Genomic DNA, 26,680 nt, shown 5'->3' on the forward strand with positions numbered 1-26,680 from the left:
CAGGACAAAAGCTCAGGGACACTTACCACCTCCTCCACAAGATCATCCACGATAAGGCCCTGTTCTTCTGTCCGAACATTGGTCACCCACATCCACCCATCCTCCAGTCCATTGTGAACGATAAACATGTCTCCTTTGAGAAAACTTGAGACACACAATAAAGTAGAAAAATAAACAATGGAGTGAAATGACAAAATAATTCTCAATAAATAATGTTTCAAAAATATATATTATAAGGATATAAAAAGTTATTCGATCCTTTTAGATAATCTTTTTGAAAACCAGCATTTTGAATGTAAAAGTAACTATAAATGTGACTGTTATCTGAGAAACAGATGTTTTCTGCCAAAGTCACTGGAGGGTCCCTGTGGGAAGTAATACTTTTTGATATTTGTAAATTGCTGGTGGCTTAAAATGCTCCAAATGTTATTTAAAAAGGGTCTTACATTTAGGGTGGGAATTAGTCTGTTATACAGGATTTTCCAGCTTTTCTTGCAATCTAAATTGCTTTCATGTAGTTACTTTTGGTAGCTTCCTGTAAGTGCCACTGCACACCACAGAGGAAGATTATGTGAACCAACTGCTCAGGTGAACCATCTCAATCCTGGTCCTGGAGTAGCCCAGCACTGCACATTTTGGATGTCTTAACTCTTATTTAACTCTTATTTCTATCAGCAGCTCATTACTAGAGGCACCAAGAACTGCCCCGCATCCGAATATGCCTGCTTAGCATGTGAAATGAAAATCCACCCAACATTCTGAAGTCTGACGGACACTTTAATATTGCATAAGGCAACAGGTAATTCATCTTATGCATAAATGGTGGGAAACAGAGACAAGGCTGACATTGAAGGTCACATGGTGGATGCAGTGTGTCTGAATTGTAATTATACTACACAGGCTCAAATAGTTGGATGGCGAAATGGATGGAGTGGTATTACTGAAGTACTGAATTAATCATGATTTTTCTCATTTGAGAAATTAATTTTTACATTTTATCAGAATTATTGCACTTTCACGCAAGCACAAATCAAGAGAAAGCCAAATTATATGCAGGATTTTACCTCATCTGGTTACTTGAATTATTATATTTGTCATATACATTAAGGCTGTGTTCACACTTGGCAGGTTTGGTTCAATTAAAACAAACTGGTTCGATTACTTTGTTAGTGTGGTTTATTTGAATAAGTGCCACTCTAACCCTGGTGCGCACAAAACAGGAGGACCGAAACCCCTAAAAAAAGGGGTTCCAAGGGTTGCCAAACAAACTAAAATATGAACGCAATACGGACCAAAGGCACCTTAGAGAACCAAAAACAGGATATGATGTCACAAGATGTGACCCTAAAGAAGACAGAACGCTCAAGAATGCCAGGTTTTCCTCATCATAAGAGCCCCATTGCCCGTTACAGTTCAGTACAAGCTTCTGAACCGTGTTTCCTTGCAGCAGATCTTCGTTTATGCACAACACATTTTATAAGCTCTTTGTGAGTTTTCAGCTGGTAAAAATACCATCATATGTTTAAATTAAATACCATCAAATTCAACAAGCGCATTTAGCCCAGTGCGCACAGTATTGTTTGGGATGTTTGGTGTAAGTTCCGCTGAAAAATACACCAGATAAAAGCAGTTTCTTTGTTGTTTTTGTTTTGTATCTTTAGGTTCAGTCTTAAAACTGACACTGTGAATGATAAGCGAACCAGTATTAAATGTATGAACTAAATGCATGTTTTCTTTTTGGTCCAATATCGCAAAAATGCTTAATTAATCAGAAGCAGAAATCATGATTGCAATTAAAACATGATTAATCGTGCAGCCTTTGTTTCAAACATTGAAATGGGTTTAAATTCCATTCCCTCAAACAGGCGGGACACAGATTGTGAAATATGAGATATGATGACTTTTAAGAAGGTTTTTATACCTGATCTCATCAGTTTCTGGCACTTTGGTGTATGGAAGTATGGCCCTCACTCTTCGCCTGTCCTCCACCGGCTGGAAGGAGAATAAGAGGTTATAGCAACGCCACAAGGACAATTGCACATACTATGATGATCAGCTCTGAAAGATTAACAAAATGCAATCCTGCCTCTGGATCTACAACCTTAGATATAGCAACAAATAAGTAAAAAAAACCCTGTTGTCATTCGAAAGTCAGAAGTTCTGATCGTACCTCTGGGGGAGCCACTGGAGACGACAGTTTTTCACCTTTAAGTAGGCAAGACACATAGCTGTAGTAACCAATGAGATCTGACAGGGACGAGAAGCGTCGTCCACCGATGTAGTAATCTCCACACATCGCAATGATCCTGAACACACACACAAAAAAGAAAAGTGTTTTGCCTTACTTGATTAAAATGATAATGCCTGACTGAATTAGACTGACATTTACTGGGATAAAGAATTTACTTCTGTGACTGAGTCATTCCAAATACATTCAACAGGAGCACAACAGCACTTGCAGTTGTGTAGACGAATGAAACTAGAAGCATGTGTTATGGAGAATAAGATACATTTATTACTACAAGACATTTGTTTGTTTGTTTATTGCTTGTTTCTTCATGAAAAAAAAAACACTCAACTTTTCAGAATGCCGCAAGCACACAGCAGGTCATAAGACAAGAACCAGCTTCACCCTTTCCATAACAACATTGAAAGCTTATCCAAAATGGATGAACATCTGATGATAGCTGTACAGTGCAGGGTTTTTTCTTATCTCCATAAATGTATCTAGTAGCAGAGCTCATGCAAGGGCTAGAAATCCCTTTATCCATTGCTGAAACTTCATTGTCTTCATGGAGAACGCTGCCCATGATTGCTTAGCAATGGCACCTACTGCAGTTATCTTTATGTAGGTATAAATCAACGATCTATTTCTCGACTTCAAAATGTTACAAAATGCTGCGGCTAGACTTCTGTCGGGTGTACACAAGTGTGATTACATTACCCTGGTTTGAATGACCCTTCATTGGCTTCCTGTCCGTTACAGAACTGATTTTAAGATTATTTTATTTATTTTAATCTTTGAATGGACTGGCACCTACTTATTTGTCAAGCCTTTTGTCCATATACAACCCATCGAGATGCCTCAGAGATCGAGATGACCGTTCCTAGGGCAAGACTAAAATTGAGAGGGGATTGGGCTTTTTTATGTTATTGCCCCTAAACTGTGGAATAATAGCCTTCCACTGTGTGTTAGAACTGCTCAAAAACTTTCACATTTTTAATCTAAACTAATAACTCATTTGTTTTTCTTGGCTTTGAATGCATTTTAGAGATTAATATAATCTCTTTTTATGTCGTTAAACATGTATCAATGTAAAGCACTTTGGTCAACTTGAAGCTGTTTTAAACTGTGCTCTAGAAATAAATTTGACATTGACAAATGATTAAATGTATACTACCATTCCAAAGTTTGGGGTCATCAAAATATTATCTCTTTTTTTTTGTAAAGAAATGAACACTTTTATTCAGCAAGGATGTATTAAATTGATCAAAAGTGACAGTAAATACATTTATAATGTTACTTCCATTCATCAAAGAATCCTGACAAATTGTATCAAAGTTTCCCCATAAATATTAAGCAGCACACTTGTTGTCAACATTGATACCAATAAGAAATGTTTCTTGAGCACAAAATCAGCATATTAGAATGATTTCTGAAGGATCATGTGACACTGAAGGCTGGAGAAATGGATGTTGAAAATTCAGCTTTGCCATGACATTTCAAAATATATTAAAACAATTGAATTGTAATAATGTGGTAGCTAGGGTGTTCTTGTTAGTTGCTTTACTGGTCCAGGTCACTGCTAAGTCTCTGTAACATTCTGGTCTAAATATATGGTTTCAGTACCACCATCCATGCAAGTCTAAGGGTTTTGTGGGCTTTATTATTGTTTACAATTCTGATCATTTAGAAAAGTAAAAGCACCTGTTCTGAACAACTCACATGATTTGAGGCATCAGTCATATCAATAGTAGATACAGTGCAGGACAATGTACATTTAATAGTTAACAAAGACTATTGTACAACAACTGTCTGTTTGAGGGGACATAACATTTTGTGAAATGTAATGGGGTTTGTGCACATTAGTGAAACTGTATGATCCAGTCAGCACTGCTCACCTGAAGTGATTGACCACATTGGTCACGCTGAGAAAGGACAGTACGAAGGAGCCAGGCCGGCGGTCGCTTTCCCTGATGAGGTAGCTGCCCGGTGTCCGAGCCTGACGCAATCGCTCTTCTGCAATGGTTCTGTCCAACATTCCATGGTACCATCTGAAAGAAAGCAAGAACAGATCAAGGAGTTAGTCAGCAATAAATCAGATTTTAGTGTCTTCCTCTATTTGGTCCATCAGCATCGATTTTAATGCAACCCTGAATGTAAATGCTGAAGTAGGTTTTTAAAGGCTCTTTTTGGCATGCTGACATAAGCCTATATTTAGTTGATCTTATTCCAAATTACCTTGCAGATTTTTGAAAAGCTTTTGCTATAATGCAGTAGCTCTGTAAAACGAGACTTGCAGAGATTGCATTGGATTTTTTGGGGAGTTTTTAAAAAAGACATGCATGCAAGTCGCCCTCTCACTCCAAAGAAATGTGACAGGGCTCCGGCTGCTGATTTTTTTCTCTTGAGAAAAACTCATGCGGAAATATTGAAAGTGAAATCTTGCTCTAAAAAGGTGCCTTAGCACAGCGAGAAATTTTAAAAAGGTTTTACTGCAGAGCCTCAGCCATTAAAAACATGAAGGTCTCTAAATTAAACAGTAGCTTTTCTAACAACACTGGTTAATGTTTCAGAGATTTGAGATCCCTGGAGAGAAAAAAAGAAAAGAAAAAAAACTTGTGTCTGATTTTAGTGTTTTGCAACAGGGGGTCGAGACTGAGCTGATGTATATTTAACCCTACAAATATACAATGTATACATTGTGTCATGTTTACATGGATAGACAGATGGAGACTGCATATAAACCCACTGTATCTCTGATAATCGAGATAAAACGATTATTTTGAATACCCTGTCTAGTGGTGTGCTTTCGCTCCGCCTCAAAAGCCCAAACTTAACGTGCAAATCAATAACATCATGTAACATGACTTTCATTAAATAGGACGTGCTGAGGACGGGTTTATGAGCAGTCTCAGTCTGTCTGTGTTGAATTCCTCTTGCAGTAATCATTCCTCGTCGTCCTTTGTCTTTAGTTATGAGCTGTTTGGTTGCCAAATGCTCCAACTGGACTGCGCATTGCGGATAAAACGAATAAAAAAAATTAAACAGTAAACCTTTTTGCAAGTAAAGTGATTATCCAGTGGGTCCTGCAGTGCCACTTGTGCACACGGTAATGTAGTTTGGTCTGCTTCCTTATTTGCTCTCAAAATAATAGGCTACTTTGTAGGGCTGGGTATTGACACAAATTTCACAATTCGATTCGATTTCGATTCACAAGCTTGCAATTCGATTCGATTTCGATTACGATTCGATTCGATTCAATATCGATTATTTTGGCTATCAGGTACAATACATTGCAAATTTTCTCAAGGAAAACAAATCTCTTAACTAATGCTGTAAGCCATGGGAGTCAGTTGTAGCCTATAGGCTTAATTCATTAGCCTACGATAATATTGAAGGTAAAAATGAACTGATTTGTATACAAACACTTAAAATACACTTTTATTTATTTTTATAATAATAAAGTTATATGAAATTATATAAAATTTTAAATGATAGCTATTATAAAAAACTTTCCAGATTTATTCAAACATGCATTAAATATTGAAGAACATTAAAAATTGTAATGAATATATAATATGGTGCATATATTTAACAAAATGCTCCTCTCTAGAGTTAACTTTTCTAGCTGACTAACGAGTTTATGGTCACTGGATATGTTTTTTCTGAGGTAAATGTGACGTTACATGACATTGTTTACTAACGTCTTTGCACGGTTGAAACACTGATTGAGCGATTCCATGTGACATGATACGGACTTCGATAAGTTGTACTCTACCTTTTAACACACTTTCAGAGGCTCATTCATGTTTATTTCGCGCTGTAACTGGTATTAAAGGAGAACTCCGGTCAATTTTAACATTGAGCTAATTTTTTTGTACATTTGGAGTGCTGTCAATACAGAGAACAACGACAAAAATCGGTGTTGCCTACACCGTGTTATCCTCTTTTTAAAATGTGCACCCTGTTGACTTCAATGGGGCAAGTTTTAAACCTGCTTTTAGCCTCTTAACATCCTTGATGTGTCATTACAAGTGCACAGGTCATGTGAGTGATTCCTGGGTCAATCTGACTGCAGTAGATGTGAAAGATATAAATAAAAATGATATTAATTCAGCCAGCGCTCATACCTGTATTTACATCCTGTTTTCGGTCAAAGTCCATAGTAATCGATTGTCGAGTTCACGCGCATTGGTTTAGTACCTATGATCACGCGCGTGAACTCAACAATCGATTACTATGGACGACCGAAAACAGGATGTAAATACAGGTATGTGCGCTGGCTGAATAAACATCATTTTTATGCGCATTAAATATGCCCTTGTATCTGAGCTGCACCAATCACATCGGGTTATCTGATATAGGCGGGCCAGAGGCGAGCTAAACAGATGACGACAGCGCTGTGACATCGAAGTCATTAGTAAACATTGCAAGATGGCTATGGATGAAAACCAGTTGTTTGAAACGGCTTTGGCCGCTACAATGAACGAGTTAGACTTGGCTTTTTATCTAAAAGAGGAACAGAAGACGGCGCTCGAATTGATCCATTGTAAGAAGTGCGTTTTTGCTGTTTTGCCGACTGGATACAGTAAGAGTCTAATCTACCAGTTAGCTCCACTGGTAGCTAAGGTATGGGGCTTGTTGTGATTGGTTGTAGTGTTATCCAGTTGCGTGAAGTGAGATTTTTAAATGCATGCTTGGTCATCATACACAAAAGACGATATTTTGAAGAATGTTGGTAACCAAACAGTTGATGGACCCCATTGATTTCCATAGTATTTCTTCCCCATACTATTTGGTAGTCAGTGGGTGAACTGGGTTTTGGGTGAACTATCCCTTTAAATATAGTGAAAAGCAACCCTTCGTGTAAAAATGTTTGTCCACTCCTGAAATAAATCATTCTAATCTGGTTTAAAAGTCAAAAGGTCCTTACAAAAACAAGCCAAGCAGAAGTCTACAAATCTAATAATGATTTTGCATTTTCACTCTTGTTTAGGGTATAAGACCTTATGTAATCCAAAGTTTTTCCATAGAACACTCTTTAAAATAGAATAAAGATCAAAAACATCTAAAACTGTGAAAAACTTTGTATGCACGTATATGCTTACACTTTGTTTAGACTAGACTCTAGACCCACAGTTAATTTCATTCAGATGCATAAGAACAGCAGGACAATTATGGGCGAACTGCAAACATGGGCGAAAAATACAAAATCAATTAAAGCAAGAAAAAAAGAAGTCAGCACATATATGTGTGTTGTTGATGTGGTGAAGAGGAAGTGATGGTAAGTGAATGGAGGAGGTGATAGATGAGAGTGAGACACAGGAACAACTGATATTTTCAGAGTCTTGCCCATGTTGAAATGTCACACTGACTGCAGTCTGCATAACATCATGTGGGCATGCAGCCCTCCCACACTCAAACTTATTTTGTTCATGGGGAAGCATATGCACCAGTGAGTTTCATTTGTGCTGAATGTCAGTTTTCGGTTTAGATTTTTAAAAGTGTTGCTCAGTGTACAAGAGATGCTGCAGTTTACCTTTTCACATTTCTATTGTACTCTGTGTGTAATAAAATCCAAAAGAAATTTGCCAAACTGCTCATGGCGGTGTGTCACCAAGGCACTGGATAGGTTTCTGGTTTCAACAAATGTTGTTTGTCTATACAAATGGACTCCCCCAAAGGTTAAAAAGAAAACGGGATGCAGGTCGGTGAGAAAGCGTTTTTTTTTTGTTTTTTTTTTAAGTTGAACTTCTTTCAACTTGAGCGCAGTGGCATAGCGGAATGCCATTTCTACCCAAATTAATCAAGATTCTGATTATTATATAGCATTTCATTGGAATGTATTTAACAGTTTAATGAGCAGTGCGTTTGGAGATCCTAAATATGTAACACTCAATCTAGACTTTTTTTATCTAGATCAACAGTAGGGCTGCCCCCGACTAAAGATTTTCCTAGTCCTTCATTTAAAGGCCCACTGAAGTGCCTTGAAACACGCAGTGTTATTCAATGTGTTGATGCAACTTCCACTGAAGAAGAAAGACAGGGCAGGACATAGAGCAACTCCTCCCCTTTTTTAAAATAGCCAATAGCGTTTCATTTATATAACAGCTCGGCCAGAGCAGTTGACCTCGGCAAAGCCACAATTGACAGCTTATGACAGCCACAGTCTAATAGATTTAATATGAAACTGTTATTAAAACAAAACTGTAATCAATCATGCTGATGATGTGTAGTTTGAAAAGTGTGCTATTTATGTTGGTGCATGGCACCGGTGTTATTTCTTCTGCTCATCAGTGTCGTTTCTAATGCAGAGTGTCTAATATTTTCTCTCCTAACCTCCTCCGTATTTCTTTAAAATATAGCATTCTGTGTAGAACTCAAATGGGTCTGATACATTTTGTGGTTCTCTACCGAATTGCGTATATGATCCACTCTGTGCTATCGTGTCTCTGAACCAGAGCAGACTGTGTGCATGCTGAGGCGGTTCGCCTGACACTAACGTGAAAACAGACTTCATTCACCTCAATGGAAAGCATAGGGGGCGGGACGCTTTAGATTCTAGAGAGCATTTGACTGGACAGTAAATATGATGAGAAGATGAAGTGCAGATTGATGTCATCAAAATTGTTGATCCATATTTGTGGAAATGAGAGTCTAGTTTGAATGCTTATATCTTCTAAATGTGAATTTTGTAATTGTTTTGGAGCACACTAGCCTTTTTAACCATTTAACTCATTTTAACTATCTAATATGCACCTAAGCGCACATTTATCCAGATTCACATTAACGATAGAGCAAGCGGCCATGAAAGTGATTAACTTACATACATGTTTTAAATAATAAGTCGTGTTTGAGGTTGCACATCACCTTTTTGACTTTCTGCCCGACATTTTACTGCATGGACATGCCCTGTTAACAATTTGTCACTGCGTGACTTCGCCACTTCATGGAGTTTTTTTCTGCGACTAACTGACTAATTAAAATTTAGTCAATCAAACCTCTTCTCGTCGACTAAAATTTAGTCGACTATTTATCGCAGCTTGAAATTTACCATTATTTAATATTATGTAGTTATATTTTGGCTTCACAAGCAAAGATGTAGAGACAAAAAACAAACAAAAAGGAATTAAGCAAATGTAGAAATGCTTTGAAATATGCATTTGCATGTCTTTTTTCCTCTGCAGGAGTGCGTTATGCGAGCGCACCAAATGAACTCTGCAATGCTCAGGTGTGCATGAACTAAAGTATTTTTTTTTATATTTTTACTATTGCATAATATTATGATATTCATACTTATATTTGTAATTATAACAACAGCAGTAGTTAGTATTACAGGTATATAATATATTCCTTGGTTCCAAAACAACATCAGTGTGAATGAAAAGTGGACTAAAGTGGTCCTAAAACAGATGTAAATCATAAATATTTAAAATTTTATTATTATTCATGTTATTCTACCCCTGTACAATATTTGTTTGCAAAGTCATTCTAAGTTAAATGTGAGTAAATTATTTCTTCAGTGTTGTGTATTAGGCTTCCACTGTAAGTGACATGAACAAAACAGATATTAAATTACAACTATTTGTATGATGAATAATCATCAGCAAAAATGTTGTCATCATGACAGTCCCAAGCTCAGTCTACAACACATAATATGCAGTCCAAAATGTAAAATGAGAAACACACTTGGTCATGTAAACTATTGACCCATTTTATCAACCACAGTGATACAGAGTGCAGGCGTAATTTGCATACTGCAGGCCTAACTAGGCTAAGCTCCTCTTCTCTATATATTAATTTATTGAATAGACAGGCTCTATGAAGCAGTCCTTTGAGTAAAACTGCACCGTTAGCAGAAGGACAGTCCCTCATAATTCCCAGAGGCTGCGTTTTCTTCTCAGCGGGACTGCCTCGCAGCTTTCTACGCTATAAAAATGACATCAGCAATACAGGGTTATTAGCACACTGGATAACGTGCTCTATTAAAACTTCTGTGGTCAAATGAATCACAGGCTCCTGAAAACACAGATGTGTGAACCGGGGTGAAGAGGCAATGCGATCATCGATGTTGGCTATGACTAAGATTAGATGATGTACAAGCAAACACATAAGCAACAAAAGTCACACTTCCTTAAGGTCTGTTTGCACCACCAACAACCCTTTAAAAGGACACACTACATTACTTTGGAGCCCATTACACTATCACACATCTTTCATAACTAATATTAAACTGCCCCTATTATGCTATTTTAAAGTTTCCTAATATTGTTTTGGAGTCTCCAAAAACAGGTTTACATGCATCAAAGGTCAAAAAACTGTTTCATTTGCTCATAAAATACACATCACCACATTTTCAATGATTCTCAAACGACTCGTCAGATGAATCAATCTTTCTAAATCCCTCCTTTCCGTGAGCTACTCTGCTCTGATTGGCCAGACAGCTCAGCCTGTTGTGATTGGTCTACCACGTATAGCGCACGTGTCAAAAACAAAAATGCCTATTGCCATAACATCAGCTCTGCTTGTCCTGAGGTTTCCTACACCGTAAACTAAACACAGTAACAAACGATGACGTCGATTTTACCATATCAATCCGAGCGCGAGTCCAATAATGAAACATTGGAAGAACTAGTTCTTCAACCCGAACCTCCATTGCAAAGACGACTCGAGTAGGACGTTTCTCAGTGAATCACTACTCAGTTTGAGGCACACTGAGATGTTGCAAAATGCAAATGTAATTCCTCACCATCAGCATTAACAAGTGCATGCCCATCAACAAACAGATTATTTTACTTATTTATTTACAGAGTATTTTTCAAATTTATTGCAGTGAACACATGGAAACTGTATCAATGACAGTGCATGTATGCAATGTTAGCCGAGCTCTAGCGTGAATGACTGATGCTTAATCTTACCTCAAAGTAGAGAGAACGACAGACAATCTGCATTAATAGACAGTTTTATGTAATAGTGGCCCACAACTGATTAGCAGGAGTATTTCAGTAAGACAGTAATAATGTGAGTTAGCCAGAAGCTGGAGACCTACACAATATAAAATCAAAACTAAGTATTTTTAACACCATCTTTCAAGAGCAAGCGGTTTGCAAATCCTGCATCCTGAACTCTGAGATTTGAGAAGCAGTCGTCAGTAAAATAAAGGGAACACAGCAAAAGTTTAGGATTATACTGCTGTGATATCGTGGTAAAGATGAATTTTAACCACTGATTCTTCACATGCTCATCCTTGGGCAGTGAAAAAAAAACTGGCTTTACCTTCACATTGTAGAGCACAGTGTCTTCTCGACATGATGCTATCCAGTATCCACAGGAATCAGCTGCAGTGTTTGAGGTTCAAGTTTTCCCTGGTGTCTGCGCGTGCGCAATAAGTGGGCGGGCAATATGCTAATGTTTCGTCTTGACGTCACAACGAAATGGCTTATGACTTGTTTGAAAAACGATTAATTTCATTGATTCAAGAGTCGACTCTTACTTTTGAAAGACGATAACTTTATATATGGTGAACTTTCAGATTTAAAACTTTGTTTTCATTCACTTAGAGCTATGTTATACACTACATGAAAGGTAATTTTCAAAAATACATAATAGGGGCACTTTAACATTTTAAAAAGGATAGTTCACTTTGAAATTAAATTTTGTTATGTTTTAGCTTACCTCAAGGCCATCCAAGACGTAGGTGTCTTTTTTTTCCCGCAGTAGTTTAAATTTTTATATTTTTAGGTCTGAATGCCGTAGCCAAGGCGACATCTAGTGTATATATCTATGCACCATTCTGCGTACACGTTACACACTAGGAAGCGCGCGCGCCCTTATATCACTTGGACGTGGCTGTGTACAAAAGGTAAAAACGATATAAATACTGTTCGTTTTCTCACACAAACTGGACGTTTCGTGTTTTAGGCCATCAATGTGTACTTACGATGGGGAATTGTTTAACTTGGACTCTGTGCATCCTCTTTGAGACAGTGACCACAGACCTGCATTAAATGACTGACAGACAAGAACGGTTTGACCTAAAAATATCAAAATCGAAACTACTGCGGAAACAAAGACACCTACATCTTGGATGCCCTTGAGGTAAGCTAAAACATACCAAAATTTAATTTCAAAGTGAACTATCCCTTTAAACGTCTTTTTCCTAAAAAAATTTTGTTTGGATGCCAAGCAATTAATTCAGGCATCCTTTTTTCCCAGAGAATGACATCAGACTCAGTATAAACAGGCCTTTAGGCTAGTGACTTCTCCATTCTTCCTTCATAGCAGTAGAGTTCAGTTCCTGTGTCGACAACAAGGCCTATGGGTAAATAACCGAACCCTCTCCAGTCCGCACATCCAGATGATATATATACAAGCACAGCCTTCATCCTCCTGAGGAATGCCTGATCGTGTCAGTGCTTGATCACTAGCTGGTGCCTTCAATGAATAGAAACCATGAAGTTAAAATAGCTAATTACATCATAGTCTCTTTTCCTCCCAGGAAATTGATGCTTCCATTAAATTAGCTGACATGTATACTGTGCCAAGCTGTCGAGTGACCTGTTTAGTGTACCTGGAAAAAGAGCAGGTGGAAGTCTCATATTCACTTGTGTGAGTGAGTATTAGACTATGTAATAGTCTACTCTACACTGATGGCGCTTAATGTAAAGAGTGATGCTTTTTTGGTTTGCCACTTGGATTTTCACAGAAAACCAAAAAGGATTTAAAAAGGAAATTCTGACATGTTCGACTCGAGTTCGAGTCCCGGCACGTGGACCTTTCCAGATCCCGTCCCCCCTCTCTCTCTCACCTCACTTCCTGTCTAGCTACTGTCCTATCCTAATAAAAGGCAAAAATGGCAACAACAAAACAAAATCCAAAAAAGGAAATTCTGAATATTAAAACAAATATTTACAGAGCTAATTAAATTGAGAAAACATTTTTCAGTTTTAATTTTTTTGGATTTTTTTTTTGGGGGATTTTTTTGTATATTGTATATATAATTTTTTTATTTAAAAACTTGCATTAAGGCGGTTTTATATTTTACCAAATTCTCTTTTATTTTTAGAAATAGTTTTAATGGTTTAATTAAATTTTAATAATAGCAAAGTATGTCTGTACTGATTTTTCAGTACAAGTCAAAAGCCAAGTGTCCTGAAATTAAGAGCATCTTCAGTAAACACTGATAAACATCTCTGCAAACACATTTGCATTTGAGATGAATGAAGCTAAAATACATCAAGCACGACTGCAAAAGGTGTTTGCCTCAGACCCGATTCATGCAAAAGCAGAGGAACAGGAAGTGTGTTGAGAGGGACAGGTGGCACTTTCTTAATAACACTCAAACCACTCACACGCCTTGCCGTTTTTTGTGCCTTGCTGTAATGGAAATCAACTGATACGTGCAGCACTGTGGACAAAAATAAATAGTTATAACTACAGCAGCATGTCATCAGCAACTTCATTCACAGCCTTGACACAACAGAGCTCTGAACCATAAATAGGAGTGTGAAATATGCACTGACTAGTTAACCATGTGATCGTTAGCCCATAAACATGACTTTATAATGACACTTCACAAGAAAAGTGGCACTTCACACGTGAAGTGAAAAGGCTTGTTTGACTGCAAAATTAACCCAATAAGAGAGTCAATGTTCAGCACTCAGGCACTTAAACCTCAGCCTGAAGCACAAATCTCTCAGCACTTGAATACGTTATGATTTCCAGACAATGGCTGTATTTTTAGATCCAGATAGCTTTGGAAAAAAAAAAATTTGCCTTTTGAATTATTCACCAAAAATTCCATGAAAAGATCCTGACAAGATACCAGGGAAGCATGGCAATATTCTACCTTGCAAGTTGTTTCTTCATAGATGGCTCACTGAAAACAGGACATGACCTTTCTGCGGTTAGTCCATGCCAGCCATCAGGGTAGTAGTCGGACCTCTCAATTTACAACACTTCATCTGGGAGGAAGCGAGGGCAGAGCGGGCTTGTTGAGACTTGATTGAGGGGTCCTATTCGCTCAGTGCGCTCTCTTAAGCACTTTCAACACATCCGTCTCTCTTTATAGGTCTCGAGTCGACTACCTCAAAAAACCTCTAAAGTTGTCACGTCATTGCTCATCAGTATTACAATGATGAAACTGCACAGCCTTACGTTAACAGTGCCTTTCAAAACTGATGTCAGCTGTCATCTGAGCTCATCTCTCATTCTGCAAAAGGAGAACACCAAAGAACTCATGATCTCCATCTGATCCCCAGAAAAATAGCATCACTGTTGTGAAAACACCCTGACAGTTTGAAACTGATGAATGAGCAACTTTGTCCTCAAATGTTTTAAAACATTCATATTGAAGAAAACACATCACTAATTCAACAGCTCTTACTACAAGCACTATGTAACCATCCTTAATTACAAATTCATGCATCAAACATCTGTCCATCCGAGACACTTTTAATTATTTCATAACTAAACACATTGTTGATAGTCAAAATATATTATATAAAATGTAAGAAAAATCATTCAGGTAAATAATAAATCTTCAGTGAGAAATAGGGCTGGGTGATATAGCTTTACAAATTCTCCATAGTTTTTTTTTTTTGGCGATATTCAACATATTATCTCCATATGTATGCATTTGCTAAAATTAATGAAAGGTTTGGGGTTTTTTTCATTCTTTTTTTCATTTTTTTCATTTTTTCATTCTTTTTTTCATTTCATTTTTTATTTTTTTATTTATAGACTCCAATATTACAAAACACAGTAATAAATAGCCTAGACATATTTTTATTTAAATAGGCCTATGGAAAATGTATACATAAATAAGTAATTAATTGTACAAAAATATATATTTAATAGTGTCAATTGAACATACATTTATTCTTATTAAAGTTAAAAAAGATGATTCAGTCAAGAGCAATGAGATTGTTTGGTTAACATTAATGGCACAGACGGCCGGAGATATATTATTATTATAAACATATCTTTATTGCGAGGATTAACCCCTTGAGATGAAACATCTCGTTTTCGAGGGGGTCCTCCAATACATCAAAGCAAAAAAGAACCAAAACAGCAGAGCAAATATCACGGTCAAAGACAGCACAACAAAACACAACAACACACACCAGCTCACAATGCTCAACCCCACCCAACACGAACCCCACAAGTAACATGACAAAAAAACAATCACATGATTAGCATTGCACAAGGTCAAGGACTAAGAGGAACACAAATAACAATAATAAAAAAATAAATAATAAAAAAAAATAGAATGAGGACATAAAAATGAGAAATAGTAAACACATGACCAAAGAAGTCCAAGGTCAAACAAAACTAGAAACAAAGACAAATGTTCCTAAGATGTTCCCCGAGACCCCTTTGAAACGCTGTAAGTGAAGTTAAAGAACGGATAGAAAATGGAAGATTATTCCCGGCTGCATTCCCGGTATTATTAGGCTGCAGTCACTTTATGACAATGCACTGATCCAATATACTGATACACATGCTCTTTCTTTCTCAACTGTTTATGTTCACTTAAGACATAAACAATTGTGACGGGCATTTTGACACATACGTGTGTGTATTTGACAGTTCAAGCCCAAAAAGGTGACAAAGGGTGTTTGGGCATGTTTAGTTTGATTAAAACGAATCCCGGAGCGATTAATCACCCCTAATAATATATTTATACAACAGTTCTTTCTGGTTCTCGAATTTGATTGGCTGAGAGCCTTGTTCAGCCGTGCAATATTCACACAGTATCAGAACTGGAACCATTTCACCGTTTGCATCACTCCGCTTGTGGTGACTGTCATGGCGGTCAAGCAAAATACTACTGTTGTTGTGTCACGAAATGTAGTTTTACGAGTTTTTTAGGCGAGAATGTAGTTACTAAGACCTCAAATATGTGACTCATATATAATCATAGTGCCTATTTTACAATCTGTTTAGACGCTTTCGCAGATGCGAGCTCCTGGCTGCCAGCGGCCGTTCAGTGCTCATGTACCCGCAGAGAACAGCGTCATCTCGGCCAGTCCTTCGGGAATTTGCCGCTGGCTCTTATGTAGATGGTGATTAAATATGAGATATAATTAATTTGGGGTATATTAAACGGGCAATCAGTCTTATTAATCCATTACTTGTTCCAGAGCAAATCGATTTTGGTTAGGGGGGAAATTAAGGGTTTATATTTAGGCTATATTTCACTTAAATCCTGTACTAGAGCACTGCTTTTGTATGTTTTACTTAATTATTTGCTTGTGTTTATTTCCTATTGTCTTTTATAATGCCGATTGTTGTTCATCAAATATTATTTTATATTTAATAATATGCCATATTTGGTATTGAGAAAGAATCGTGATATGGACTTCAGTGAAAGTTACATTATTACGCCATTAGATGGTGGCAAAGACGGTCTTTACGAGAGAGTCAGAGCAAGGAAGTTGTTTTAGCACTGTCATGGGAAGGATAAAGACAAACATATCGCTTTCCTCAGCGGACATTCAAACTGATTTTTTGGATATATTATAGACATCGACCTAAAGAATGAATGAAATATCAGATGCAGGTAATACACTAGTTTATTCGATCTCTCATAATACCATAATAATCTACTCTACATAATACAATAAGCTTCAATGAAGCGACTCAACGTTCCTTCATTGCTAGTTCTAAAGTGACGTTTTAGAATTAGTAACGGAGGCTTGGGCTCAACTATCAATTTGAGATTTAAAGGGTTAGTTCACCCAAAAATGAAAATTCTGTAAGTAATTACTCACCCTCATGTTGTTCCAACCCTTTAACTTTCGTTCATCTTCGGAACACAAATTAAGATATTTTTGATGAAATCTGAGAGCTGGCTCACGCCTTCATAGGCTGCTAGGTAATCGATATCTGCCATCCCAGAAAAGTTAGCAGAGACATCGTTAAAATAGTCCAAGTGACTACAGTGGCTCAACCTTAAGTTTAAGAACTTGAGTGAGTTCACGTAGTGTAACAGCGCAGCGCTTCTGGGTTGTACGTCAGAACATAGGCTCACTATTGGCCGACGCTGGTCATGTGTGTGATGCTGGCGTTCACGTGTGTGATAGTGAGCCTACGTTCTGATGTACAACCCAGAAACGCTGCGCTGTTTATTAGTGTTCCGAAGATGAACGAAAGTCTTACGGGTTTGGAACAACATGAGGGTGAGTAATTACTGAAAGAATTTGCATTTTTGGGTGAACTACCCCTTTAAATCTGTGGCATAACGAAGTAGTTCTGCACAAAAGAGGGTTGTTGTTTCTTATTTATTTACTCCCTTGTGCCGTCAAACTGTTGTATAAACGCAATATTACACTCGTAGCCATGCGATATGGCTGTATATCAGCATGCTGTGATTACCTACATATACACACAAGCAAATAAACAAAATATATATAGGAAATGTATATGATAAATATATATATAACACACACACAACAAATGCCGCGAAAAAAACTACCATGAACATTTTTGAGTGAAGACTAAACAAACGAATAACTGAATCAGCATGCTTAATTGATTCTGTAAAATAGATAGATTCATAAAAATGTATTTAAAATCCCAACTGTAATGCCATTTTTGCTGCTTATTTTAAATCGGATAAATCCGCTATCTGTGGCAATAACTGTGGCGAGAACTGTGAACTTATCAATTTCAATAAGGGCGTACTTTTTTATTATATTATTAACATTTTTGGAAAGTGAGAACGGAACAAACTAGGCAAATAAGGCAAAAAAAGGAAGTTATTGACTCCATATCCTGCCAGTCTGAGCTCCGAACAGCAGCATTAGTGTCCCACTTACGCTGAATTCATCCTCTGCTGCATCCTGGGCTCTCCGACTCGCTCTCACTCACTCACAAAGTAATCCCGCTCAGCTGCCGAGTCGCTGGGGTCTGTCTCTGTCTCACCAGACAAACATCCCATTTGGTCGTCGCCATGTCCCAGAGAACCTGCTGTTCGACTGCGATCGCCACACGGCTCCTGAAGTCAGTGAGTAGAAACTATGTCTGCATGAGGGGGGGGGGGGGCTCTAGCTCACATATGGTCGGCACAGTTTAAGATGATGTCCAAAAGAGAAATAATCCACGCCGGTTATCACTCCTTCAATAGTACAATTTTAGATGCTGGAGAATGAAGACCTTTCGCTTGAATTTGCCTTTTCTGCCTTTGACATCCTTTCCTCTGTGAAGGCAGTCACTCAAATAATGCAAAGTATGAAACGGCTCAGCAAAAGAGAGCAACGGGAGGGAGGGGACAAACGGGATGCGAGACGCTAAGAACTCTAAGGTGGGAGGACACAACCTGACCACCACTCAAGAGACTTAAATAATAGTTTATTCCTAAGGATATTCGTCATGTCTGCAAATAATGGTTTCAATTTTTAAACAATGGTGTTCCAAACAAATTTGAAATGGTTTCAAAAATGAGTTTTCCATTTTGGACTATTTTTTAATGGAATTTTTGGATCAGACAACCTTTATGATTCAAACTTTTGCACACCTTTCCTTTCCTTCAAACACCAAAATAAAATCGTCACACTCTGTAAGTGAGCAAAACTCGGCAGGTTGGAACATCAGTAACCAACTGGTTTCTCAACGACCAACCATTATGTAAAGTGCCTGTAGCGATGTCATTTTTCAAGAGTTTCCACACTGGAAAAAAAAGGTGGAGGTGAGCAGGGTCTATGAGCAGCTGCCAAACAGCTTTGTTTTTCTTCACACATGATGGAGCGTCACAGCTTGTTAGAGTCAGCACACGGGGACTGTCTTCCAGCACACAGATGGATGACTAAAGAGCCCATCTTCAGCAAGCAGTTACTGTGCAGCAGGAGCTGAAAAGGGGTCACACGAAGGATGGATTACACATCCTCAAAGTGCTGTACAGTGATTCACGAATCTGCTGTTAGTTGAAAATGGGCTGTGTCTTTTTCAATCAAATGAAAGCCACTGCTATGTAAAATTAACTTGACATTGTTTACTAGTAATATCATTTGGTTATCTGCAAACTCCTATCTCCTACCAACTCATAGAAATTAAAATCAATAAGTTTTAAATCTTACTTAAAGTAAATGAACTTTATTTTAAACAACAGCTCTGTCCCAATAATGATGAAAATGAAGAGCTGTTCCAAAAGTTAGGTAATTATGTTGCCTCCAAAGATACTTTTTTTGGCCAAATTCAAAATTTAATTAAAAATACCAACTGTGTTGCCATTTTGCTGCTTATTTTACATCAAATATCTCTTATATATCATGAATGGGCAATAAAATGTCAAATTAATGTAAATTAACAATGTAAATTAACTTTTATTTTAAACAACAGCTCTGTCCCAAAACCAACATAGATGAAGAAAATGAAAAAAGCTGTTCCAAACGTTAGGCAAGTATTTTAAGAGACTTTTTTTGGCCATTTTTGCTGTTCATTTTAAATCAGTCGATATTAAAACATCGGTCTTATATCATGAATGTGCAATAAATCAGCTATCTGTGACAAGAACTGTGCTTAATCAAAATATAGGTTAAGTGAGTACTTATGTTAATATTTTTGGAAAATTGTATTTTATATCTTACTGAAAATAAATTAACTTTACTTTCAGTAAAATATAACTATTCTAAAAAAAAATAAAAAAAAACAGCTCTGTCCAAAAACCAACTAAAATGAAGAAAATGGAGAAAGTTGTCCAAGCATTATGTAATTATGTTGCCTCCTAAGAGACTTTTTTGGCCAAATTCAAAGGCGCCATAACAACTATCCTTCATAGCAATGACAATTCCAGACTGTACTGAAACAAGCTCCATGAAAAACAAAATCCAAGATGGTTAATGAAAAACAGACTATTTTACCTAAAATATATTTTATTAAATTATGGTGTTGTCTGTTGGGCATCACCTTTTTCTTGCACGCTCTTAAGACTGGAATACACTACATGACTTTTAAAATCTGAACGATTTTAATCATGCACTAAACTATACTGAGGATCATACACTGCCATACTTTTAAATCATTCTGAACACAACAAACTCACACAGACACACGCGTCTTGTTGCTAGGAGTATCGGTAACAGATTACAATGGGAGTTAGAGTGAGTGGTATAGTCAGTTGTTTTATCTATGCTGATGAGTCAAATAGTGAGGCTAATTTGTTACATGTTGTGTTCAATCCGATCTCATGAAAGTGTGTATCTATAGCACAAATTGTATTTCTTGTGCCATTTATATGGCAAAAACAGTTTTTGCGTGCATATGATACGCACTTTATGGCGTGTAATACGCACGCACTCCACACCCCTAATCCTACCCAAGGGGTTTACAGTGCGTATCATGCACGCAAAAACTATTTTTGGCGTATAAATGGCACGAGAAATAAAAATTTGTGCAATAGATACGCACTTTCACAAGATTGTGCTGGTTCTGTTAATGGTATTGTTATTGTATTTTATTGCAACACTGGTAGATAAAGTACAGCTTCAGTTTCAGTAGCAATATGTCATACATACACAATGATAAGTGTTCTAAAATCAGTTAAAAAAAACAAAAACAAACATGATTTCATATCCTCCAACTGGATGGAATCATAGTCTGAAGAAAAATCGGATTTTGTGCCCATCATACAATACACAATTTTTCTGTGAGATCTGTCAACTCAGACTGCCCAAAATCTGCAGACTGGCACAAACTATCGGCAACTATTTTCGACTCTTTCAGACAACAAATCGGGGATTTTTATTTTTTTGCAAAAGTCATACTCCAGCCTTTAGTTTAACATACAGAGCAAATCAGTCACTTCTGAGGTTCCATTTCAGTTAGGATACTGAAATGGAAGACATCTAGCCTATTTGAACTACTTAGAAGGCAGACATCTATTCAGACACAAGAGAACAAGGCAGCTTGCTCAAGGCACTTGGTTTTAGAACAGATTTATTACACCTAAATGTTCAAATAAAAATATTTTGGAAAATGACAAGGCTGTTTGCAACTGTCAAATTGGGCAAAATAACCAATTATCTCAAAATGACCAAATTGGTTGATTCATTTTCTTTCAGAATGTATTCATGAATATATCATGGCATTTAAGAAAAAATTACACAATCCATAAAAGGATATAACCTTTTATAATACGGAAAAGCATCATATCAACTTGGCCTGACCTAAATTCTTCTGAAGAAAAATCAATAGATGTCCAGAAACAGCAAAGCAATGATATTAAGCATGTGGTGCAATGCTCGAATTAATCCTTTTGCTCAGATGTTTTAAAAGAAGGAACAGGGAGGTGGTTAAAAGTAAATGCAGAAAACATTTTAAGAGCAATTTAGAGATGGTTAAAAACAATAAGTCCAAACTAATTGTTGCTTTATACACATATGGTTATGAACGCAGTCAAAAAATAATAATTGGAGAAGTTGTTCCAGGCTATTTTAATGTAGAAAAAAAGAGGAAAGAAGACTTTTCTAGTGCATAAGCCTCTCGAATGCATAAAGAACATATTTCAGCGCAGTGACCTGCAGTCTCAGCTTGCAGTGCCACTTGGCACTCCAAAGTCCCTGTATTTCTCAAAAAAAAAACAAAAAAAAAAGGCCAATTAACCAGCATGGGTGCTCAATTAGGCCTTGACTGAGAGTGTGTTTCTTGAGCAATTGCTTATCTAGCAGACACAATATGCACTTATGTTGATCTCCAAATCAAACTCTTTCTCTCTCGCTTTCCAGCTCTTGGGGGAAACCGTTAATGACTCAAAATCCCTTCTAATCTTCGTGGAAACAAAATCAACCTGCTCTTTCTCCACAGTGCTGTTTGTTTGCTTTCAAAGCCCAGTGTTTGAGAGGAGCACTACCCAGCTCTTCATGCGCTCTCCTTTTTGTCTTTGTTAAACAGTAGAAAACATCTGTGAAATATTTATTCCGCTGCTGGCATCATTGTTTATGAATGAAGTGCACAGTAGTGAGGCGTGAACGATCATGGCTGTCTTCTCTGCGCGACTAAAGCACTAACTTTAGTCACACATTTCTGACAAGCTCCGCATCCAAACCGGAGAATGTGTACCACACTGCGCTGAAATTCAACCTACTACTGTGAGAAAACATTGAAAGAACTGCCTCATCTGAAAAGAAAATGAAAGTGGAAATGATGAAATCAATTTGAATATGTAGCTATACACTTTATACAAGTTTTGTACTTCCTACACAAGAAGGTCTTTCTTTTTTTCTTTGTCAGAATATACACCAAAAATAAAACAACACAGCCTGCAACTTGTCAACATCACCAGCACCGCATGGGACACTCGGGTGCTTCCTCTTCACTGCAGAGGTGTTGCACATTTTAGACGTGCACTGAGCCATAAGCCGACACAGGCTTCTATTATGTCACAGCCTAAGCCATTTAGAGCAGATATGGGCTGAAATGTGAATAATACCTCATCATGGCGTAAATTCAGCAGTCGCTGAGTGCATGCGGTAATATAAGCTTATGGAGCACCTCTGGTTTAGCGTTGGCGTATCAGAAAGCAACTCTGCCCAGCCTTATAGGCAGTCGAGTCTGTCAGAGTCAATAATCTGGAAGCTCTGAGGAAACTTTCATCCTAATTGGGTCACCAGTCTAAGGCAACAGAGTATCTCAAGAGTGAGCTGTATGAGCAGAGCAGCAGTGCGCAAATCACAGGTCAGGCGTTTCTCTTTTGCACTGATCAGTAGGCCTCCTTAAAAAACATAACAAAAAAAAATTCTGAAACTGAAAGCCAAGAAAAAACTCTAGGCCTAATGCATCCCCACACTTTCTGTGACAAGTTTCAGCACTTTCAAGGAAACCACTGACAACAGGGCGTTATATCCTAAAGACCTATCATTGAGAAAATACATGATTTACATTTTTATACTTTGAAAGATGGGAGCTGCTGTCAAAAGCATCATGCTTTGGCTTGATCAATTAAATAAGCATGAGTAATGCATTACAAAACTTTTTGTATTTTTGTCTGCATTTTAAAATTCAGTTTAAGAATGATCTGAAACAACTGTGCACAATATAAAACTCCAGGCCCGATTATCAACCTGCTATTGAGCAAACAAAGAAATAAGAGAGCCGTAATAAATGACACACTATCATTTAGCTTATCGTGATATAGGAAGAGAGTGTCACCACCCTGACATTCTTCATTAGATTCAGCCACTGATCTTGTCACCAATATGATAATGGATGACACAGAAAGCAGTCACAAACATTTATCAGTAACTGTGGTTTCACAATGTGTGCAAAAGGAAGGTCTAGATACGTATAGGCATTCAAAAACTGTATTAATGCAATGCAATAACGCCGGGTTATTTTTTATATCCAAACGCTGGGTTGAGCATGTTGGGTCATTTTATTGTGTTATTTTTTCCATGGTTGGGTAGTTGGGTTTGGCAGCCGTTGGGTTGGTGGCTGGTCAGTCTCACTGACAGCTGAAATTATACACCCCTCCCCCACCCGCCCTCAGACACAACAACCCAGCTGATGGGTTGCGCAGAGGGTGGGCTTTTTGCACCCTCATCAGGAGAGAGCAGTTCTCAATGCCCACATTTCATTGGCATGGTTTGTATACATTTTATTTCTTCAATAATGTATTTACTGTGCTGTAAATCGTTTAATTTAATGCAATACAACATACAGGGATGATATGTCAGTCAGCTAAATGAGTCAATCAACATCGGTCTTTCCTAGAATAAACTGAGTTTTATTCGTAATCATACTGAATATTACTAATTTGGATGTTAAAATATGTTCTCAGAACTCTGTCAGATGTCAGCAGCACAATGCTGCGCTCACGACAGGAAAATAGAAATACTAATTGAAGCCGAGAGGAGAGAGGACTTTGAAAACTAGCTGCTGCGAATTTTGGCTATAGTGCTTTTAATCTGTTCGTTGGCGTCAGAAAAAATAAGCGAAATATGGTCAAATTTTATTAACTATTTAACTTTTAAAAAGCAATTTTGTTTAACTGTATAAGCTGTATAGTTATTGAGTTGTCATTCTTTTCTAAACTTTTTCACTAACACACACGTGTACAGTTTTATTTTTTACTTATTACTGTTGCGTGTTGTTACTCTAGTAATTTTGTGTGAGATTTTATTTTCTCAACGTATTTATGGTTCATTTTAAGCCAGCGATATAGTAATTTTAATCAATTGTTGAGTTTAATAAAAACAACCCAGCACGTTGGGTCAAACATTTAACCCAACCAGCTGGGTAAAACAACCAAATTGGGTTGTTTTTTATCCAGCATTTATTAGTGTACAATGCATAGGTCACAATTATACTCTACAACTAAAAACAAAATGATGCAGTGGCGAAATACAGTGAAAAGACAACACGAGACAACATAGGCTATCTCATGAGGAAAGGTGGTAAAGTTATATGGCTATCCCATATTACAATATAAATAGCATAACAGCTAGTCAGCAACAGAATACATACCCTCACATTCTGCAATACGAGGAAGTAAATATATCATCTGAAAGCTGCCTACCTACTATCAAAAATATAAAGAAATAGTACAAATGCTAAAAATCTAATACCTGTTTCAGTGCAAGTTAATAAACAGTAAGAAATATTATAATTATTTTAACATTTACTATCATTTATATAAATATATAAATGATTTAACAAAATGTATGAATTGTGCAAAATGATATTATACAAAACTAAATATAAAATATATTTAACAAGAAAAATTGTTTTAAAACTGTTAGAATTATTGTTTTTATTCAATGACTAAAAGGTATGCATTACTTTACTTACAAGGTATGATGAATAACCAGTTATAGTGGACTATTGTGGGTTATATATATATTTTTTAAAATCTTATTTTGTCATCAGTTATGTATATTGCAGTGTTTTTTATACATTTAAAATTAGTTAATGCTTTATTACGTTATTTTACTGGCGTTTTATCTTTGAGTTGATAACACTATGTATTACGTTATTATGGCAACATTTTTTGAGACTATCATGTGACCTTTCATAACAGGCAGGTTTCAATAGCTGTTATACTATACTATTCTAGACGTACAGAGTTATAAAAATCACCTAATCCTTGCAACTTCACTGTATTTTACGGTAGATTTCTGGAAACAACAACTGCAGGTCATTTAACAACAACTGAATGACTGTAGAATACAGAATCAACCCAATAGATGTAGACAGTTTCCTAGGGGTTGAGAAACAGCCAATAGGATGATGCTTTCCCATCATGAATTACTAACATAAAATACAGATGTGTGCGAGATGAATCCTTACTGGTTGGTGGGCGGCGCAGAGAGGGGGAATACAACCTCCTCTTCCTCAAATTCTGGCCCATCCTGTTGATCACTTTCATCCACACTCCCCTGCGCCCCGATTCCAGACGGCGGAGGGGGCGGCGGTAAAGGTGGGAAGACAGTGGGCCCGTCGGTGGGTGACATCCGGCTGCTGCCCGGCCCATCTGAGGAGGGAGACTCGCATCCAGCAGCTCCTCTCCCCGTGAGATCTTCTCCTCCAGCGCTCGGGTAGATCATCATGTCAGGATCCGTGACCCGCGTTCGCGCAGGTTTGCTGTAAAGAGGAAAGTGGGTCGAGTCGGGGCCTCTGCTGCCGTCCGATCCCCTGTCCTCGCCCCTCACCTCCATGCAGGAATCTAGAAGACAGCCTGAGCTTCTTCTCCAAGTCTGTCAAAGCTTCTTCTGCTTCCAGTCTTTTAAAGCGACGGGAGAAAGTTTCCTGGAGAAGAGCACACTCTCTCTCTCTCTCTCTCACACACACACACACACACACACACACACACACACTCAGCTCCGCGGCTAGCACATGAGTTTAGGTCTTCATTGTTTCCTGAGTTTCACAAAGAGAAGATGGGCTTTTCTTAAGTGATACAGGAGAATTGTCCGAGTAGATGAGAGGATGGTGTGTCGAGGCCCTGGTTCGGACTGGTGTCAGTAGTGGTCTTTTATTGTCAGTCTTTCGGGGTTGTTATTTTGTTTGCATTGAGTTCAGAAAACGCGCCGATCTGCTACTTCGGACGCTTCGCAGATGACCGCGGACGCCCGACACGTTTCTCCTCAATCGATTCCGCTCAAAGAGTACGTTAAAGAGTTTTCCTTTGCAGTAAATTGTCTATTCTTCTCGAGATTGCTGGACTGGTGAAACATTTGCCACAGCTGCTCCCAGTCCCACTCCTCTCCCCAGCGCGTCCCCGCTCATGCGCAGACCAAGCTAGCCGATCACCGAGCCGATGCATTCACATCAGTGAGCTCGGCGATCTAATAGAAGGAATGAAAATAGATATTTGCCCATTTTCAAAACACACCGTCTCAACTTTGATCCTGAAGTAAATGTTGACCGCAGCTCAAATATTTATATATCAATAGTCTGTCCTTTCAACCTAGGGTGATAGTGTGCTGATAAACTAGTTGTTGTTGATGTTGTTTTTAATGA

The 26,680-nt window shown here is 37.7% G+C and overlaps 1 protein-coding gene across 2 annotated transcripts in view; it reads right to left on the reverse strand.

The window, feature by feature from the left end:
• The window catches only part of rasa1a (RAS p21 protein activator (GTPase activating protein) 1a), a 54,180-nt gene extending 27,605 nt beyond the window's left edge, over positions 1-26,575 (reverse strand). Inside the window, exons 1-5 of one of the 2 annotated variants that reach the window (XM_079872244.1) lie at positions 25,508-26,569; positions 4,123-4,275; positions 2,171-2,306; positions 1,922-1,992; positions 27-144 (exon numbers count right to left, since the gene is read on the reverse strand). In XM_079872244.1, the coding sequence (XP_079728370.1) occupies positions 27-144; positions 1,922-1,992; positions 2,171-2,306; positions 4,123-4,275; positions 25,508-25,875 (846 nt within the window). In that variant the 5' untranslated portion in view covers positions 25,876-26,569. Of the gene's footprint in view, positions 1-26; positions 145-1,921; positions 1,993-2,170; positions 2,307-4,122; positions 4,276-25,507 lie in introns of both variants that reach the window. The other variant, XM_079872245.1, reaches the window with a different exon arrangement.
• Between the last annotated feature and the right edge of the window lie 105 nt (positions 26,576-26,680).

Source organism: Squalius cephalus (assembly GCF_949319135.1).
Source record: "Squalius cephalus genome assembly, chromosome: 5".
NCBI classification, from domain to species: Eukaryota; Metazoa; Chordata; class Actinopteri; order Cypriniformes; family Leuciscidae; genus Squalius; species Squalius cephalus.